We start from the raw sequence: 20090 nt of genomic DNA on the forward strand, positions 1-20090 counted from the left end.
GCCCAGAACTCTCTACTGAACTTCATTTATCCACTGCCTTCCCAAAGTCTCCACTTGGATTAATAGATATCTCAATATGTCTAAAACAAAGTTCTTGATTTTTCTCCCCTAAAACGTGCTCCTCCCTGACTTCCCCATCTCAAGTAATGGCAACTCTATCCTTCCATTTGGAATCAGCCCTGACTCCTCTCTTTGTTTCATACTCTACCATCCAACTCATCAGCAGAAGTATTTTTGGAGTTGTCTCAACTTTCAGAATATATCCAGCTTAGATCATTTATCACCACCTCCTCCATCACCTTTCACATGGGTTACTCAAAATCCTCTCAACTTCCTCCTCCTTCCTTCCCTACTTAGATGGTTGCAAAAAGCTCCCTGTTTTTTCCCACATCTAAGTAGACAGCTGCCTTTTTAAAATGTGAACCGATGTCATTCTCTCTCAAACAAACCTCCAGGAACTTTCCATCTCATTCAGAGCAACAGTCAAAGTCCTAAGAATGGCCCATCAAACTCCACAACACATGCCTACCTACCCCCAACACAGACACCTCTCTGACGGCATCTCCCCACACTCCCTTCATTTGAACAGCTCCCTGTTCCTCCTCAAGGAAGAACACACTCCGACCCTGGGCCCTTGAAATCAGCTGTTCTCTCAACTACAAAGCACTTACTTCTAGAAAGCCACATGGGCTGCTCCCTCATCTCTCAAATATCATCTTCTTGGTGGGGCCTTTCCTGACCACCCTATCTGAAAGTAAAACCATATCACCTCCCCACCTCCATCCCTACCCTCTTCCCTGCTTTATTGTTGTTCATGGCACTTAACACAGCATGTTTCCTTCTAAAATAATTTAGTTGCCAGTCTCTTTCGACAAAAATATAAACTCAATAAGAACTGGAATATTTCTTATCTGAATTGTTAAATGCTGTTTCCCCAGCATCAAGCCTGACATATAGCAGGTGCTCAATAAATTTTCATTAAATGACTGAGTGAATACTGTTCTATAGATAATGTATTATTTGAATATTTTATAAGAAGAAAATGTTTGTTTAACCGTTCAACAAATATGGATTCAGAGCAAATTCAAGCTTAAGTACTATGCTAGATGCTAGTCAAGCGTGGTAAGCAAAACTGAGCTGACTACCCTCCCTGGGCTCATGGAGCTTAGTATGGTGATGGATGATTGATATGATGACAAAAAGAGTGTTAAGAACTGGAAGGAAGTAACCTAGGTCGACAAAAGCATGTCACAAAGTAAGCCAGCCCCTGCCTGGATGAGGTAAATGTGGGTGGAGGAAAGGGATCTTGGGGACCAAGAGAGCCACAGGAGATTGAAAGCCTGGCTTCATGTGACACAGTTTCTGTACAGTTTTGCTCAGGACTGCCCCTGCCCAGTATCAAAAGTGTAATAGGTGTGCTGCATACTACCTGATGAGAATTCTCTGAGAAAGTAGCATCTGAGCCATTGAAGATCCACACCTATTACTGATAAGGGATAAGCGTCAGTTAGAGTGGATGCATGTAACTGAAGCAGAGGGAACTGTGTGGGTGAAGGCTCTGGAGTAGGAGGGAGTATGGCACATTCTGGAACACAGAGAGCAAGGGAAGGGTGGTGGGAAAAGGGGCTGGGGAGGGAAAAGGTAGGTAGGGACTGGCAGACTCTTCAAAAGATTCCAACTTTATTCCAAAAGGGATCAAAAGCCATAGGAGGGGTTGTTTTTGTTTTCTTCCATGTGCACCATGAGCTGTATTTTGAAAGTATTATTGAAACTGCCTCTGTGAAGGATAACTTACCTGAGGTACCTGACCAGGTGTAGGATGGTCAGTCAGGAGGCAGCAGAGGAGTCCAGGCAACCAATGCTGGCAACTTGTTCCAAAGCACATGCAGAAAATGGAGAGAAGTCGAGTGACTGGAGAGACTATATTTATTACCTGTGTGCTACAAGCTGAATTGTGAATTCTCATAATTCACATGCTGAAGTCATAACCCCAGTACCTCTGAAGGTGACTAGATTTGGAGACAATTAAGGTAAAATGATGTCACTCAGGTAGGCCCCAAACCAATGACTGGTGTCCTTATAAGAGATTAGGGTTACATGCCCAGAGGGAGGATGATATGAGGACATAGGGAGAAAAAGGCCATCTACGAGCCAAGGAGAGAGGCCTCAAAAGGAACCCAATCTGCTGACAATTGGATCTCAGATCTCTAGCCTCCAGAACAAAATAAATCTTGTTTAGGCCACCTGGTCTGTGGTATTTGCTATGGCAGACCAAGCAAACAAATACACAGTATAAAAAGTATTTTAAGTGAAGAATAAAACTTTTGAAAAATAAAAGCAAATACTTGATTTATTCTAATTGAAATCAGGGTAATGTATGATAGTAAAGTTCAAGCAAAAGAGCTTTTCTTCAGTGTTCCCCTCGATGGCTTCTGTAATACAGTTGTATTGTCCCTAAAATGAAATACAAGTGATATAAAATGTTAGATGCTTCTATCTTGTAAGACTTTGATAAGAATTTTGTCTTACTACCAGGAAGCTACTTAATACTTTCTCAGTTTTCTAGACTAGCCTATTAAATTTTCAAACATTAGAAATATTGATAATTTGAAACAAAATAGGTAAAGAATATGTATTATTCATGTTTATTTTAAAATAGTTAACCAAAAGTGAAATGTACCAAGTTTCATTGCACTTCTAATGCAAATATCTAAAATTGCATCATTATTACTCATGGAGGCAGTTACTGAGTTACACACAATGGTCACAATAATGCTTTCACCCAAGATCATTCATCATATTAACAATGAGCATTTGCATTACTTTTAGCAATGTATGTTGGAATTTAAAAAGAGTTTTCTTTGGCTTTCCTTGTGGCACAGTGGTAAAGAATCCACCTGCCAATGCAGGAAACATGGGTTTGATCCCTGGTCCAGGAAGATCCCACATGCCATGGAACAATTAAGCCCAGGTGCCACAACTCCCGAGCCCACAGGTGCCAACTACTGAAACCCACTTTAGGGCCCATACTCCACAACAAGAGAAGCCACCAAAATGAGAGGCCTACACACTATGACTAGATAGTAATCCTGGCTCATTGCAACTAGAGAAAAGCCTTCACAGCAACAAAGACCCAGCATAGCCAAAATTAAATAAACAAATAAAATTATTAAAAAATAAATAAAAAGGCTTTCCTTTGATGTAAGTTTTCTATTTTTCCTTATTCTACAGAAAGAAGAAATAGCAAAATATACAAAATCAAAAAAAGTTTAAAAAAATCTTGAACATCTTAATCTTAAATCAATATTTTTAGAAGTTGTGGATTGCTTTTTTCAAATTCTTAACACATCTGTTACTACAAAAGATTAAAGAAGTACAAAACAACCTGAACAATACCTTAGAAAATCGTATTCCCCTGAAGGAGAATTGTATTGTTGTGTTCACAGTCTCTGCAACCAAAACACAAAAAGTTATTGGCCAATTTTAGGTAATCTTGCTTTTTTGTAGTATGACATGCATGCAGGAGATGTAAGAGACATGGGTTCAATCCTTGGGTCAGGAAGGTCCCCTGGAGGAGGGCATGCCAACCCACTCCAATATTCTTGCCTGGAGAATCCCTTGAACTGGTGGGACAGCCCCACCATGAACAGCCCACCATGACTGGTGGGCTGCAGTCCATAAGGTTGCAAAGAGTCAGACACGACTGAAGCTACTTAGCACACACACACACTATGACATGTACCTTTTATAATTTTACTACTGGTAGAAGTAATCCAAGCAAAATTGTAGAGAAATAATGAATCTTATCCCCTGTCTATGATTCCCCTGTGGCTTCCTCTGCCACCCTGAGTCCCTCTCGGTATCAGCCTGTATCTCATTGCCTAGTGGACACAAACTTGTAAGGCCCACTGGTCTCAATAATGAATGAATGATGAACAAGCTAGTGCTAATATGCTTTATCCCACGTTACATGTGTGCATGTTTATTGTTGCTGCATCTCAGCAGGAAATGATAAAGAAAAATCTTCCTAAAGGTGGAGGAGAGTTTTGGGAGGCAGCCAGCATATCAAAGCTCCTTTCAACCCCACCACTGAGAAGCCTAGGTATATAGTCACTGTTGAAATGCATAGCCATGGGTCTGGCCCCTCAGAAGCTGTGGGAAACAGTTAGAAATGCAGAGAAAAGCCACACTCCATTGACCCAGTCAGAAACAACAAAGGAGTGAACTTAAAGGGCAGGGATAGAAAGAAAAATGCTTTGAATCTCTAACAAAAGCAATAGTGACCAAAAATCTTTTAAAAAAATTTTTATTTATTTATTTTTATCTTTGGCTGTGCTGGGTCTTCATTACTGCACAGGCTTTTCTCTAGTTGCAGTAAGTGGGGGCTACTCTCCAGTTGTGGTGCATGGGCTTCTTGTTTCAGTGGCTTCTCTTATTGTAGAGTACGGGCTCTGGAGCATGCAGGCTTCAGTAGTTCACACACACGGGCTTAGTAGTTGTGGCACATGGTTCTAGAACATAGGCTCAATAGTTGTGGTGCACGAGTTTAGTTGCTCTGAAGCATGTGGGATCTTCTGGGACCAATGACTGAACCTGTGTCTCCCACATTGGCAGGCAGATTCTTTACCACTGAGCCATCAGGAAAGCCCCCAAAATCTTTTTTAAAGTAATAAAAATAGCCAAATGCAAACTATAATGATTACTGTTCTCTGAGTTGGCTAAAGACAATCCTTAATAGCAAATGATTGGATAATGTCTGCCTCTATACCGTCTTTTTCCCAAATAAGGATTTATTTATTTGCTTCTGGGAGTATTCTTATTAGGGGTGCTCATACATTGAGAAAATTGGCTCTTGAATTCAATAAAGTGACCATATCTTAATGATCTTAGGATCTTTCATTCAAGATTAATCAAATTCAAATTTAATAGTTCAACAAATATTTATTGAAAGCCTACTATGCACCAGGGACTGGGGAGACAAGGTTAGTACAATACCATCCTTCCCCTCAAAGAGTTAAAGTCTCCTGGAAGACAGGCATGCAAATAAACCAGTACAAATTCACTGTGCAATGAAAAGATGCAGTAAGGATGAAGGCAAGATAGTATTTTTATTAAGAGTGATGCTTCTGGGGCCTGACCTGCTTGAATTTGAATCCCAGCTCCTCTACTTACTCAGTATGTGACCTTGGGCAAGTCACTTACTTGTCTGTGCCTCAGTAAAATGACAATGGATAATAACATCTATTTCATTGGATTACTGTTAGGGTGTTGACTGAAAAAAATGCACAACTTATAGTTGAGAACTATATTTTATATGGTGGACATACTGAGGACTTAAGCCCAGAAGATGGCCTCTCAGATAGCTCAGAGGGACCACTCCAAAGAGATTAGGGAGGAGCCAGAATACATAGAAATTCTTTCAAAAAAAAAACAAAAAAAAACTGAGGTAGTTGGAACATCAAAAGATTCCTACTAAAGAAAATCTAGACATCTCAGGTTCATGAATTTAGCGCTTTTCTATGTATGGGAAGATGCTCATTGAATCTTTCCTCTGATATGTACCTCAGACACACCCTAGATCTGAGGGCCAGTGTCATGGCCAGTATCTTGTTTTCTGCATCCTGAATCCCCTCACAGCCTACTTTAGAGGGAAGGGGTGGGAGCAGCTGCAGTGGCTGATGGCTTAATGGCCACAACATCCTCTGTTTACTGATATGGCAGGTGACATACTTTGTAGACAAGAGCTATAGAAGTTAATACATGTAAGTGCTCAGAACAACATCTCATTAAATATTATTAACATTCAAATGTTATCTATTATTACATTAAATGTTACTCCTTTCTACAACCCTCATAGCATCTTGTGAATAATAATGATGATGTTATTAATATTATCAATGATGTTATTAATATTCTCATTGATGTTAATGTTATTGTGACAATTGAACTGACAAAAAAGATGGGAAGGTAGGTAGGGGGTATATTCCAAGTGGTTGGAAAAAGAGGAGCAAAAGGCAGGAAGGTGAAAATCAATATACTGATAGTTTACAGGTATGCCTGAAAGGGGCTCAGTGTTATTAAAGCAAAGAAGCAGCAGGAGTGCAAAGAAGTAAAATTGAAGAAGTTAGCATGAATTGACTGAGACTCCACAGGAAGAGAATGGCGGTGATAGGGAAACAACCAAGGATGTGAATTACTCAGATTTTGTTTAGAGAGTTGGGTCACATGACTGTACAGTAGCTGGATTTAAGGGGACACTGAAGGTCAGGGAGACTAGTCAGAGCCCAGGAGGAAGCGATAACGGTGAAGAGACAGGAGGTAAACGCCCCTCATGACCTCCACCTCAGGTAACCTCCCTCATCACGCTCTACCTAGTTATCCTGCTGCTAGAGCACTTACTGTAAAATGAAACTTATTTCATTTTCATCTTTATCTTCTTTCATGACTTAGTGACCATCTTGTTTCCTCCACTGGTCTACAAACTCCATGAGGACAGGGGCTGTACTTTGGTCACTTCTGAATTTCCAGCTCTTGCTACTACCTGGTCCCTGCATACCTGGCTCTAAGACCAGCTACATAATTTGCAAGGCTAAATACAAAATGAAAATAGGGACCCAGGGACTTCCCTGATGGTCTAGTGGCTAAGACTCTGCACTCCCAGTGTAGGGGGCCCAGGTCTGATACCTGGTCAAGGAACTAGATTCCACAGGCCACAACAGACCCAGCACAGCCAAGTAAGCAATTAAACATATTTTTAAAAAAGAATGAAAATGGGAGGGAGCACTTATTCAGAAAGCTGGGGAAACATCCATTAAAGATACTAAAATATAAAGTTTTTCCTTTCTTTCACAGTCTCTCTTTCTCTCTCTAGATTTGCCATGATAGTTTTTTAATCTTTTTTTCTTTTAGTTTTACTGAGATGTAATTGACACAGCACAGACGTTTATGGTATAGAGCATAATAACTTGACTTATACACGGCGCTAAATAATTACCACAGTAATTCATCACCTCATAAAACCAAAAATAGTTTTTTTTTCCCTTGTGATAAGAACTTTCAGGATCTACTCTCTTAGGAGCCTACAAATAAACCACACAGCAGTGCTAACTACAGTTACTGCCATAGTTTTAATTTGCCATTTAATATATTCAAAATAAAACAAAATTTTAAATTATTAGCATGAATTTTACCATTCCTCTTTACATTGTATAATGTCAGTTGTAAACACAAATATCAGAGCATTTAACTCCAAGGCAGAATCACTGAAATTTCACAATTTGTATTTCATGGCTCATCTCCAGAAGGTGCATGAAGCTGGTCAGAAGAAACTGTTATAAGCCAGACTCAGAAAATTGAGAAGGAGGTTGAGAAGGTCCTCCAGGCATAGAAGAATCTGAGGCAATGTTCCCTGCACCAGTCGCAAGGTAAGTGTAGAAGTTAGCAGGCACCCAGGGGCTGCTCCATAATGATGGGAGATGGTATGAGGGTAGGGGAAACCTGTGCAAACTGTGGGCCTGACAGCTGGTTGACAGGATCCCCCTGCTGCTGCCAGATGCCTCATACTCCAGAGGAGGGCAAGGAAGCCAAATCAGGCATCTTTCTCTACCACAGGCCTGCAGATGCACACATGACCCTCAAAGGCTTTGCAGCCTCCACAAAATACCTCCATCAGTTACCTGCTGTAGGGGAGGCCATCTGGTCCCCATCTAGTCACCCACTAAACAGTGCCATGGTGTGGCCAGTCCAGGTGGGGTGGTCACTGCCATATCCCACCCCAGACACTGTAGGACACTGTGCCTGACCCTGACCCTCCCAGCTCCAGGCCTCCACCAGGGGTAGAGGGCAATAGGTGTCACCAGATGGGACAAGATGGGGGATGCCAGGAAGGGACCAGGGTGTTAACAGGACAGTGAACAGCAGGAAGCTAAGAACCTGTCCGGGGTAGGTGGGCACATACACCACTGTCCCATCATACTCTGTGTACAAAACATACACTCAAAGATAAAATGACTAAGAATCTCAAGGTTGCGATCCCAGAATAGTAAAGCCCAAATGTGAAGACCTCTTGAGTATGCAGCCCTGGTTGTGAAGTGAACACCGCCAACTTCGTAAGAGAGTGATGGATGGGACTAGAGTTTGACGAAGAAATCAAGAGTAGCTCCCAAGGGACTTTTCTGATGGTTAAAACCCTGTGCTTCCACTGCGTGGGGCACGGGTTTGATCCCTGGTCAGGCAACTAAGAATCTGCATGCTGCATGGTGCAGCCAAAAAAAAAAAAGTAACTCCCAAATTTCTATTTGGGAAATCTGCCTGAATGTCTACCAGGTCAGGTGGGAAGAAGGAGCTCTAACTCTTCTGTGGGGCAGCCCTCTTTTTCAACTATTTTTCTTTCCAAGAAAGATGTATCTCTCATTCTCCTCTTATAGGGAATTAGTGTGAAGCCTCTTAAAGAAGCCAAGAGAGAAACAAGGCAGAGTCAGAGAAAAGGAAGACAGAATCTCAGCTTAAACCCCTCTCTGCTCTTCCCAGAAGGTGTCCACATAGCTCACTGGTGGTCCAGTCCAGGTTTCCCTGCAACTATGCAGCACATAGGACCCAAGCCTCAGATGGCGTTACGGGTTGCAAAGTGTCCCTCCAACAGATATTCAAGTCCAAACCTCCAGTACCTTGAACACAGACTTATTTGGAAATAAGATCTTTGTAGATGGTCAAGTTAAGATGAGGTAATTAAGGTGGTTCCTAATTGCATGTGACTGTGTCCTTACAAAAAGGGGTAATTTGGACATGCAGACCAACATGTATAGATGGAAGACCACACGAGGAGACACAGGAGAAAGATGGTCATCTACAAGGCAAGAGTCTCCTCAGGCCGCCTGAGCTAGGAGGGAGGCCTGGAGCAGATCCTTCCTTCCCAAGAGCCTTCAGGGGGAGCACAGCCCTGCCAACACCTTGGTCTCTGACTCCTAGCTTCCAGAGCTGTTAGACCATAATCTGTTGTTCTAAGCCACCCAATTCTTGGTACTTTGTTATAGAAACCCTAGTGAAATCCTGAAAACAGGGCTAACAGACATTAAGTTTAAAATGCCTTTGAAATATCCACTTATTTATTCATAAATGTGTTTTTGAAAGAAATGAAAATGTGTGTGTGTGTATGTGTGTGTGTCTATGTATGTGTGTATAAGTGGAAAGATTATATGTAATTTTTATCTTCATTTGTCCATATACTCTAAGTAACAACATCAAAAAAGAAAGCTATTTTAAAAGTTGTTGACTATGTTCCTTACTCATTTGATTCGCAAATTTTCAAATGTCTGTTGATAGTATCAGTGCTTCTTAAATCAGAATGTCCTGATCCCTAGGCCCATGTACTTAGCTGCCAAGTGAATACCTTTATCTGAATATTCCCAAATTACCTCGAGACCAGCATGCCAAACCAGAACCCACGATCTTTCTCTTTAAAAATCTGTCCCTTCCTTTTGCACACATCATTTCCAATCATGGCACTTCTATCCATCCGATCAACGCCCTGGAGCAGTTCTTGATTTATTAGATGTTTACCTACCACATCAAATCAGTCAGCAGTCCCACCACTCCTGTCTCCCAAAACACTCTCTTTCGTCTCCTCTTTACTCCCAGGGCCTCCCTCATGGTCCTTTACACAGCCTCCCAGCTGCATTTCCTTCCATCCAAGTTTCTTACCTCAGCCAAAACCCACCTCCTTCTGAGACAGGCTGGGACCTGGGAACCTTTGCTATAGTACCTACACCTGGACAAATGTCTCCTCTAGCAACAAAACAGAAAGAAACTAGAAGGGACTAAAAATAACTGCAACCATTTGCAGTTGGGGCAAATTATGGACAATAGGATACAAAAAGGCCAAAAAACCCAACTGCCACTTCTGAAGAGCCAGGAGAAAAAACAGGATGTGGGGAGCGAAAGCAGGGTATTCTGCTTTTGTCCCCTGCACTCAACACCACCAAAGGAGTAGGCAAACTACCTAAGTAACTCCTCCATCCTATCCCGGTATGTTAGGTGCTCAGTCATGTCCGACTCTTTGCTACCCCACGGACTGTGGCCCACCAGGCTCCTCTGTCCATGGAATTCTCCAAGCAAGAATACTGGAGTGGGTAACCATTCCTTTCTCCAGGGGATCTTCCTACTCTCACTCCATATAAGGAACCAGCTGGCCCCTCCTCAGAGAGTGAGCAAATTTTCTCACTCACTGTTACTTATTTTCACTTCCCCTGGCTGCAGCAGGGGCCCCATTGAAGATTTGCCTGAATTTCCTGCATAGCCTCTTACCATGGGTAAAACTTCCACAGGGACACTAGTTATCTGCAAAAATGGAAATCTCATTGGGTCACCCCTACTCACTAACAACAAGATTCAGGCCGGTATTTAACCCATGACTTACACTACCCTGGCCCCCTTTCTAGGCTCATCTCCAATTTCCCACAAACACATTCAGCTCGAGCTACAAAAAAGCTGCTCTCCAGGGACTTCCCTGGTGGTCCAGTGGCTAAGACTCCATGCTCCCAATGCAGGGGCTCTGGGTTTGATGCCTGGTCAGGGAACTTGATCCCACATGCCACAACTAAGACCTAGTGCAGCCAAATAATTAAATAAAAATTTTTTTGAAAAAGCTACTCTCCAAATAAACTATATTCTTTCTTGGCTAGACAAGTTTGCATATGCTGTTTCGTCTCAGGAAATGTCCTTTTTCCTCACTTTCTGGGGTTCTCAGATTTAAGACTCTAATAAAATACTCTCTGAAGCCTCATGAGTTCTCCTGTCACAGTAAAGTTGATAATTATGCAGTTAAAACTAAGAGCCTGTAATCTATTAGCATTTATGACATTTCATTGTAACATTTGTTACCATGACTATCTTTCCCAGAACAAGGTGACATGAAGAAAAAGAACCTATGGACGGACTTTGAATCACCACAACCAAAATCATGATTTGCTCAGATTAGGTTCAACAGATGTTTGTGGAAGGAAGAGAGGGGAAGTGGAAAGAAGTAGGCAGTCTGGGTTGAGTCTGATACATCTTCGATCATAAAAAAGTGAGACTTCGAAAATTCACATAAATCTCAACGTAATCCCACAGAGATTAAGTAATTGTAAAACTGTTGTATGAGAGAAAGGGACACTTTTTACACAGTAACCTGCCAAGAGAATATCTTTCATTTTTTTTGTTGTCATTGTTGCTTTTTGGGTTTTTTTTTATGGGGGGTGGGTTTTGGCCATGTCATGTAGCTTGTGGAAACTTTGTTCCCTGACCAGGGATCAAATGCACGCTACCTGCTGTGGAAGTGCAGAGTGCTGACCACTGGACAACCAGAGAATTCCCAGGGATTTCTTTCAAAGAGAAAGAAAGCATGGTCCAGTGGAAGAGCAGTTCTCAGAGGCTACTCCATTACCAGATCTCCAAAAGACCAAGGGCACATTGCTGAACCACTGCAGACATTGGCTTCCTCCCTTATAAAAATGACAGGACTATAAAGTCAGGAACAAAAATGCATACTTAATCACCATAATTCTTGAATTCTCTCACTGAGCACTCAACTAAAAAAATTTTTAAACACAGATTCTCTAATTTTATCCTTAAAGCCACATAAAATAGGTTTCCTTGTCCCCATTTCTCAGAGGAGGAAAGTGAGGTTGATAGAGGTTAAATAACACCCAAGGCCACATTGCTGGTCAGTGGAAAAGTTGGGACACTGACTCAGGTCTTTATAACTCTGAACCCAGACTCAACAATGCCAGCTCCACAATGCGAGCTCCACAATGGCTTGGGGGTGGCGGACAAGTTAGAGATGAGGAGAGATGGTTGGTTGGGAGACACATCTTGAACCTTCATTTGTGTAGCAAGAGATTGATTCACTTAGAAACATTTGTTCGGGGAAGGGGGCATGCTACTGTCTGGTGGGATCTTAGTTCCTTAACCTGGGGTAGAACCGGGCCCTCAGCAGTGAAAGCACAGTCCTAACCACCGGACCACCCGAGAATTCCCAGAAACTTTTTTTTTAATGACTGCTAGAAAATGTATAATCAACTTCAAGTCCCTCTCTAAGCAAGTATAAGCCTTTCTGTTAAGAATTTTTATATTACTCTTATTCTATTAATTTTCTACCCTTATTTTCCACTTTTCTCCCTTCTATATCTAATTTATGTTATGTTGTTCAAATTAACGTATGTATGTAAACCATCTGAAATCTTTTTGTTTTTTAAATAAGAGAGGGAACTGGTTAATGGTAAATAATTACAGGGGAAAACATTCAACTGCAACAGTAATTTTTGAAATGTTCATAAAAAACAATTAGACATAGTTTTTTTTACCTAATAAAGTTTTTTTGAAAACTTCTTTTTTGAAAAAATAATAATGGTGATGTTAACAAGACAGAGATTAAACTACTATACATATACATTGCTGGTGGTGAAAAGTTAAAGTGATAGTAGCTCAGTCATGTCTGACTCTTCGCCACCCATGGACTATAACCTGCCAGGCTCCTCTGTCCATGGGATTCTCAAGGCAAGAATATTGGAGTGGGTAACCATTTCCTTCTCCAGAGGATCTTCCCAACCCAGGGATTGAACCTGTGTCTTCTGCATTGGCAGGCAGGTTCTTTACTGTCCGAGTACAATGTATAAATTGGTAGTCTTCCACAAAAACAATCTGGCCTTTTGTAAAAAAGCCACAAATATGTTCAAACCACTTAAGCTCAGAAATCTCCCTGGAAGTTATCTGTAACTTCTTCTTCCAAACATAGGAATAGTCAAATCTAAAATATGATAATATTTATATACACATCATAATATTATTACTAAATGTCCTATAGGAAAATGGTTAAGTAAACCAGGGCATATCCACTAAGGGAGATGTTTCGCTATGTCACATTTATACTCTGATTTTAAAACCACATGGATTATCTGGTCAAGCACATTTTTAAAAAGAAAATAACTGTAGTATAGTATACTTACAACTGCATAAACAATATGTATGAATTAAAAAAATGAGAAGAAATACTCCAAAATATTCTTTAAAATATGATTCTGTGACTTTTCTAATTGTTTATGCCTTCTAATTTTTGGTAATATGAAAATATAATATATAGAATTTTTTAACTATTTAAAATAGTAGCTTAAAAATTATTATGGAAAAATTCATGGGTTTGCAATAAGTGATCTTTGGAATTTTATGATTCTGTGAATAACTCCAGGTGGAAAAAGAGGGAGAAAAAACATTGAAGGAATTAATGTAACCGCATAGAAAAAGCTACTGTGTTTTTATGAAAAATAATAAATGCAATGTTTAGAAAACAAGAGCCATAACGGAGGGTAAATGTACAATGTTAATCTAAACAAGGTAAAAATTTTAATACCTCTTCAAACACACCCAAATAAGTGTCATCTTAATAATAATCCAATAACATAATTGTAAAATGTTGTTTAAGCTGCTAAAAGAAAAACATTGGGTGGAAATGAAGAATTATTATTAGAAAAGGAACATCACATTTTTAAAGTATTTAATTTTCACAGCACTCTCATAAGACATTATATTCTATTCTGAGAGTAATATGAATTGAATGCTTACCTCCCTTCAGAGCTCTGCAAAAGGAAAAATCATCATCATATCCTCGGCAAATAACTTCTTTGCGCAATGGGAAATTCATGGACTTAGTAGATAGATAGATATTGAAATACAAGCTTTTTATATCTCTTCCTTAAAGAGAAAGACAATTCATTAGCCCTTCAAATAAGGTATTTTTTAAATAAATGTTTAATAACTAACATTGAATGTATACTTAAAATATGCCTTGTGCTTTTCCTATATTATTTCATTTAATCATCATAACTACTTGTAATGTGGATATCATTATCCTGTTTTGTAGATGAGAAAACTGTAGTTCTGAGAGGCCCACTAGTCGATTGTAATCAAATAGAATGTTCCACAGTGAGAATTATGTGTGCTATGCCAAAAAATAGAATAACCTATATTTTTGAGAAAACTATCAAACTGAAAATACAAAATGTCCCGTTGTTGTCACAGTTCCACTGCTGCTGCTGCTGCTGCTGCGTCGCTTCAGTTGTGTCCGACTCTGTGCGACCCCATAGACGGCAGCCCACCAGGCTCTGCCGTCCCTAGGATTTTCCAGGCAAAAATACTGGAGTAGGTTGCCATTTCCTTCTCCAGTGCATGAAAGGGAAAAGTGAAAGTGAAGTCGCTCAGTCATGTCCGACTCTTAGCGACCCCATGGACTGTAGCCTACCAGGCTCCTCCGTCCATGGGATTTTCCAGGCAAGAGTACTGGAGTGGGGTGCCATTGCCTTCTCCTAGGAGATTCAAAAGAAAGGGAAAGAAGAGGAAGTGACAATAATCATAATTAACTAATGCCCACTTTTTAGTAGTTTTGATGAAAGATTTCTTGGAGGACAAAATAGAACCCGTTGATTACAACTTAAACAGATGAACTATTTATTATTTCCTTATGATCTCCTTATTACCAATGAACATGGAAAATTCCAGGAAGAAATGCATTTGGCTTATCTCTTCTAAGTTATTCAGTTGGCCCAACTGGACAAGATGTACAATCTTTTTTATAATGAAAACGAGTATTGTAACCATTACTTCGTGAAAAATATTTTCCTAATAAGGTCACCACGACTCATCGCAGCCATAGTAAGAAAAAAAAATTTTTTTTCTGTCTTTACCTTGAACTTGACTATGCTTAACAGAACTGTCGCCTCCTTTCTCAAAACACTGGTCTTCCTTTGGTGTTGGTACTGCCACTCTCTCCTTGTCATGCTTGAACCATTCTGACTCCTCTCCCCAGTCTAGCTTGTTGATCATCTTTCTTAGGGTTCTAACTTCAGTGCTTCTTAATTTCACACTGCACACTCTCCCCAGCTTTAAATACTACAAAGATAATAACTTTCAAATCATCGTGTTTGGCCTCAACTTTTCTTTTGAGCACCTGTCCTCTGTGTTCATTCAATATCTCTAATCAAATGTCACTTATTACCATCCCAAATAGATCCCAAATTGATTTCCTAGCACTAGAATTCTTAATCCTGGTAAATTCTACTGGCCTCCTTTCATCCACATTACCACTCTTTTAATGCAAGTCCTCACTACTCTGAGCCTAAAGTACCACCAAACTTCCTTATTTGTCTCCATTTCTCTACTTTCAGGGTTAAGTGTAGAGAAGAAGAACATCATACAGTCTGTTTCAAATAGTGGCCTCCATGGTCCACTCCATGGACTTGGACCTGAACCTCTCTCAAAGCAGGAATGTGTATGGAAGTTGACGACCTGTTTTCATGGGGGATGTCTTGAGACAAAGGCACATGGTAGCATGACATCCAATGGTGATGCAGAACCAAGAACCTTCTTCCGTTTCTGTGTGGAACACACTGATTCTAGGCTTCAGTGATTCCAAGAAAGAAAGTGTTGCTTTGACATCTCGATACTTTACATCTTGAGAAGTTTCTTGCCCGTAGACATCACTGTGGTCATGTGAGAGTTCACTGTGGTCACTGTGAACAATGTTTGAAGTGAAGTATCACTTGCGTGGCTCAGCAGCTCAGGGATATCAGTATGGATATTGGAGCGAGAGACTGGGACATGGTGGCTCTTGGGGCTTTGGTAAGAGGACTGTTTTTGAGCTCACCTATAACAACTTTGGGAACTTCTGGAAATAACTTTGAGGAAGGTGTATGATCCAGCTGTATTTGTCAATTAGTTAATAGTGACATACAATTTTATTAGAAAGGCTATGAAGTCTTAAAATAAATGATTTCCATTCCTAACCTATTTTTGGTTCAAGATTACGGTTATAGCTCTTACTGAATTTAAGTAGAGATAGGGCCACAAAAATATAGTTGATTTCTATTAATATGGCCAACAATTTCACACAGATGTTCTAGTATATTCTAGGGAAACCCGGGTCATAAAAGAAAAGCATTATAAAAAATATGACCAAATAATACTTTAATTATTGAATTAACATAATGTTACATAAATGTCATATCTGCTAAATGATTAAGGTATTTGTGGTTGCCTTAGAGGTGTACTGCTCAAAACTCCCTTCCAAAGAATCTGTGAGCAGGAGGGCAGTAGGCAGAGAGCCTCCAGCTACTGCATTTTCAGAGACCAGACCCTCATAGTCTGTTCCTGTAATGACACTAGAACCAGTCCACTCCTGCCTGTCATGGGACACATGTGACACGCAGAAGGCTCCCCACTTAACCTTGCTGAGAGTGTCTCAGGGATTCATTTTAATCTGATGATCATCCTACCAAATTCTCCTTTCTTCTCTCTCATTTCAAAACTATTAGGCCAATCCAATACCTCAATCTGAATCTTCTCCTTGCCTGCTCTGGCTTCCTCTTTCCTTTACTGTTCATAAGAATTTCCCTCCCCCACCACCACACCCTGCAAAAAATCCCTTGTATGTCTAATTCTTTCTTGGTATCTGCGTTTCAGAGAACCCTAACTAAAACTATGTTGTATTATTATTACTTGGATCTGGAAGGTCTGCTTCCTGTGTGTAAGGGCAATGGGCTTACTTGAAAATGAGGTCATTCATTATGTAAATAATCACTTCTGCAAACACACACAAATACCACAAAGGTGTTTGTGATGTGTGGGGGTAAAGCACACCACACAGACCAGAAACCAAAACCTGAGAAAAAGAGGAAGAAATTGTAGAGGTTTTATTGGGAAAAAATTTAGATTATTTTAGGGGATTAAGGGATACATGCTACTATATGTAAAATAAGCAACAAGGAAATATCATACAGCACAGGGAAATATAGCTATTACTTTGTAATAACTTTAAATGAAATATAGTCTATAAAAGTACTGAAGCACTATGTTGTACACCTGAAATTACTATAATATTGTAAATCAACTACACTTCAGTAAAAAAGTTTAGATTATTGCTTTCACCCTTGGCAAAGAAAGTAGAGCAAACAGTTCATTATTCTTTCCTCTGTGTTACCACTAGCCTTACTGCTATCATTTCACTTATCATACTATATTATCTACAGCTCTGTCTCTCCTATTGCACTGAGAGATTCTTGAAGGTTAAGAGAATGTCTTATTTATCAATGAATTCACAGTGCATACCATAATATTTGAAATAAACTACACATTTACTAAGTATTTGTAAATGAATAAATTAATGCAGAAACAAACTGTCCACTTCACTTCACATTCCAGGATGTCTGGCTCTAGGTGAGTGATCACACAATCATGATTATCTGGGTTGTGAAGATCTTTTTTGTACAGTTCTTCTGTGTATTCTTGCCACCTCTTCTTAATATCTTCTGCTTCTGTTAGGTCCTTATCATTTCTGTCTTTTATTGAGCCCATCTTTGCATAAAATGTTCCCTTGGTATCTCTAATTTTCTTGAAGAGATCTCTAGTCTTTCCCATTCTATTGTTTTCCTCTATTTCTTTGCATTGATCACTGAGGAAGGCTTTCTTATCTCTCCTTGCTATTCTTTGGAACTCTGCATTCTTAGACATCCTGGAATGTGAAGTCAAGTGGGCCTTAGGAAGCATCACTATGAACAAAGCTAGTGGAGGTGATGGAATTCCAGTTGAGCTATTTCAGATCCTCAAAGATGATGCTGTGAAAGTGCTGCACTCGATACGCCAGCAAATTTGGAAAACTCAGCAGTGGCCACAGGTCTGGAAAAGGTCAGTTTTCATTCCAATCCCAAAGAAAGGCAATGCAAAAGAATGCTCAAACTACCGCACAATTGCAGTCATCTCACATGCTAGTAAAATAATGCTCAAAATTCTCCAAGCCAGGCTTCAGCAATACGTGAACCGTGAACTTCCAGATGTTCAAGCTGGTTTTAGAAAAGGCAGAGGAACCAGAGATTAAATTGCCAATATCCACTGGATCATCGAAAAAGCAAGAGAGTTCCAGAAAAACATCTATTTCTGCTTTATTGACTATTCCAAAGTCTTTGACTGTGTGGATCACAATAAACTGTGGAAAATTCTGCAAGAGATGGGAATACCAGACCATCTGACCTGTCTCTTGAGAAACCTGTATGCAGGTCAGGAAGCAACAGTTAGAACTGGACATGGAACAACAGACTGGTTCCAAATAGGAAAAGGAGTACGTAAAGGCTGTATATTGTCACCCTGCTTGTTTAACTTACATGCAGAGTACATTATGAGAAATGCTGGGCTGGAGGAAGCACAAACTGGAATCAAGATTGCCAGAAGAAATATCAATAACCTCAGATATGCAGATGACACCACCTTTATGGCAGAAAGTGAAGAAGAACTAAAGAGCTTCTCGATGAAAGTGAAAGAGGAGAGTGAAAAAAGTTGGCTTAAAGTTCAACATTCAGAAAACTAAGATCATGGTATCCCATCCCATCACTTCATGGCAAATATATGGGGAAACAGTGGAAACAGTGGCTGACTTTATTTTTCTGGGCTCCAAAATCACTGCTGATGGTGATTGCAGCCATGAAATTAAAAGATGCTTACTCCTTGGAAGGAAAGTTATGACCAACCTGGACAGCATATTAAAAAGCAGAGACATTACTTTGCCAACAAAGGTCCGTCTAGTCAAGGCTATGGTTTTTCCAGTGGTCATGTGTGGATGTGAGAGTTGGACGGTGAAGAAAACTGAGCGCCGAAGAATTGATGCTTTTGAACTGTGGTGTTGGAGAAGACTCCTGAGAGTCCCTTGGACTGCAAGGAGATCCAACCAGTCCATCCTAAAGGAGATCAGTCCTGGGTGTTCATTGGAAGGACTGATGTTGAAGCTGAAACTCCAATACTTTGGCCACCTCATGCGAAGAGTTGACTCATTGGAAAAGACCCTAATGCTGGGAAGGATTGGGGGCAGGAGGAGAAGGGGACTACAGAGGATGAGATGGTTGGATGGCATCACCGACTCGATGGACATGGGTTTGGGTAAACTCCGGGAGTTGGTGATGGACAGGGAGGCCTGGCGTGCTGCGGTTCATGGGATCACAAAGAGTCGGACACGACTGAGCGACTGAACTGAACTATATAATCCCTCCTCATGAATGTGAGCAAGCCTAGAGATTTGATTCTAAAAAATAGAAAATAGCAAAGATAATACGGTGGCACTTTCATCATTAGGCTATATAAGACTGTGACTTCTATCTTGTTAGCTAACTGTCCCCCTTGTTAATTTCAAGGAAATAAGAAGCTATGTTGCAAAGGCCCAGAGAGCAAGGAACTGAAAACTGGCCAATAGCCAGACAGAAACTGAACACTGTCAACAACCACCTGAGCTTAGAAGTGGGTTCTTTCCTAGTTGAGCCTTCAGAAGAAACCCTGGACAACATCTTGACTGCAGCCTTGGGGGAGACCTTCTGAAGCTGACACAGCTAAGCCATGGCCAGACTACTGACACACAAAGATTATGAGATAAAGAATATGTACTGTTTTAAGCCATTAAGATTATGATAATTTGTTACATAGCAATAGAAAACGAATACACTTACATTTAGAACTCCATCATTTATCACTGATATTTCTGGAGCCCTTTTAATTGATCTACAAGAACAAAATTTTGGACTTACTTGGAATGTAGTAGAGATACAGTTTTCCACGGCTTCCCTTCAATGTTATACAGGGCTCAGAATGTATTGAAATAGGAAATTTCAAGTTATCTAAATGGAATAAAGAAAATTTCAATAAAATTAAAATAATTTTAAGTCGTTTATAATAAATATTCTGAATATCAGCGCCCCCTCCAACAAAACTACCTTTTTCATTAAAAGTTTATAATGAGCAAAATCCAGAGTAGTTAAAAATATCGTCCTCCCCAGAAGAGTGAAGTCAGCCAAATGGCAGATAAAGTCCTCCTTCCCGCTACAAACACACTAATACAGCAACAATTTATAGACAATTTCCCTTTGTGAGAAATCGGAAACCAGCCGAAAGTTTCCTGCATCCCGGAGAATGTAAAACCAGACTCACCAAGTCAGTAGTGAGGTTCAAAACATCTCTCACCAGAGACACTGCTCCCGGCTTAGTATAATGAGGAAGAGATACCCTACCCCCAACTTCACTCAGGAGGG

At 40.2% G+C, this 20090-nt stretch overlaps 1 protein-coding gene across 8 annotated transcripts in view; it reads right to left on the minus strand.

Annotated features, from left to right (window-relative positions):
* LY96 (lymphocyte antigen 96) overlaps positions 1 to 20090 on the minus strand; it is a 286083-nt gene that overhangs the window by 251053 nt on the left and 14940 nt on the right. For 6 of the 8 annotated variants that reach the window (XM_081501574.1, XM_081501579.1, XM_081501576.1 and 3 more), the window contains exons 2-5: positions 19590 to 19679; positions 13597 to 13725; positions 3397 to 3449; positions 1796 to 2454 (exon numbers count right to left, since the gene is read on the minus strand). In XM_081501574.1, the coding sequence (XP_081357700.1) occupies positions 2356 to 2454; positions 3397 to 3449; positions 13597 to 13725; positions 19590 to 19679 (371 nt within the window). In that variant the 3' untranslated portion in view covers positions 1796 to 2355. The remainder of the gene's footprint in view (positions 1 to 1795; positions 2455 to 3396; positions 3450 to 13596; positions 13726 to 19589; positions 19680 to 20090) is intronic. The other 2 variants (XM_081501580.1, XM_081501581.1) reach the window with 1 other exon arrangement.

This window comes from Giraffa tippelskirchi, chromosome 6 (assembly GCF_054371585.1).
Source record: "Giraffa tippelskirchi isolate mGirTip1 chromosome 6, T2T-mGirTip1v1.2.pri, whole genome shotgun sequence".
In the NCBI taxonomy this organism is placed as follows: domain Eukaryota; kingdom Metazoa; phylum Chordata; class Mammalia; order Artiodactyla; family Giraffidae; genus Giraffa; species Giraffa tippelskirchi.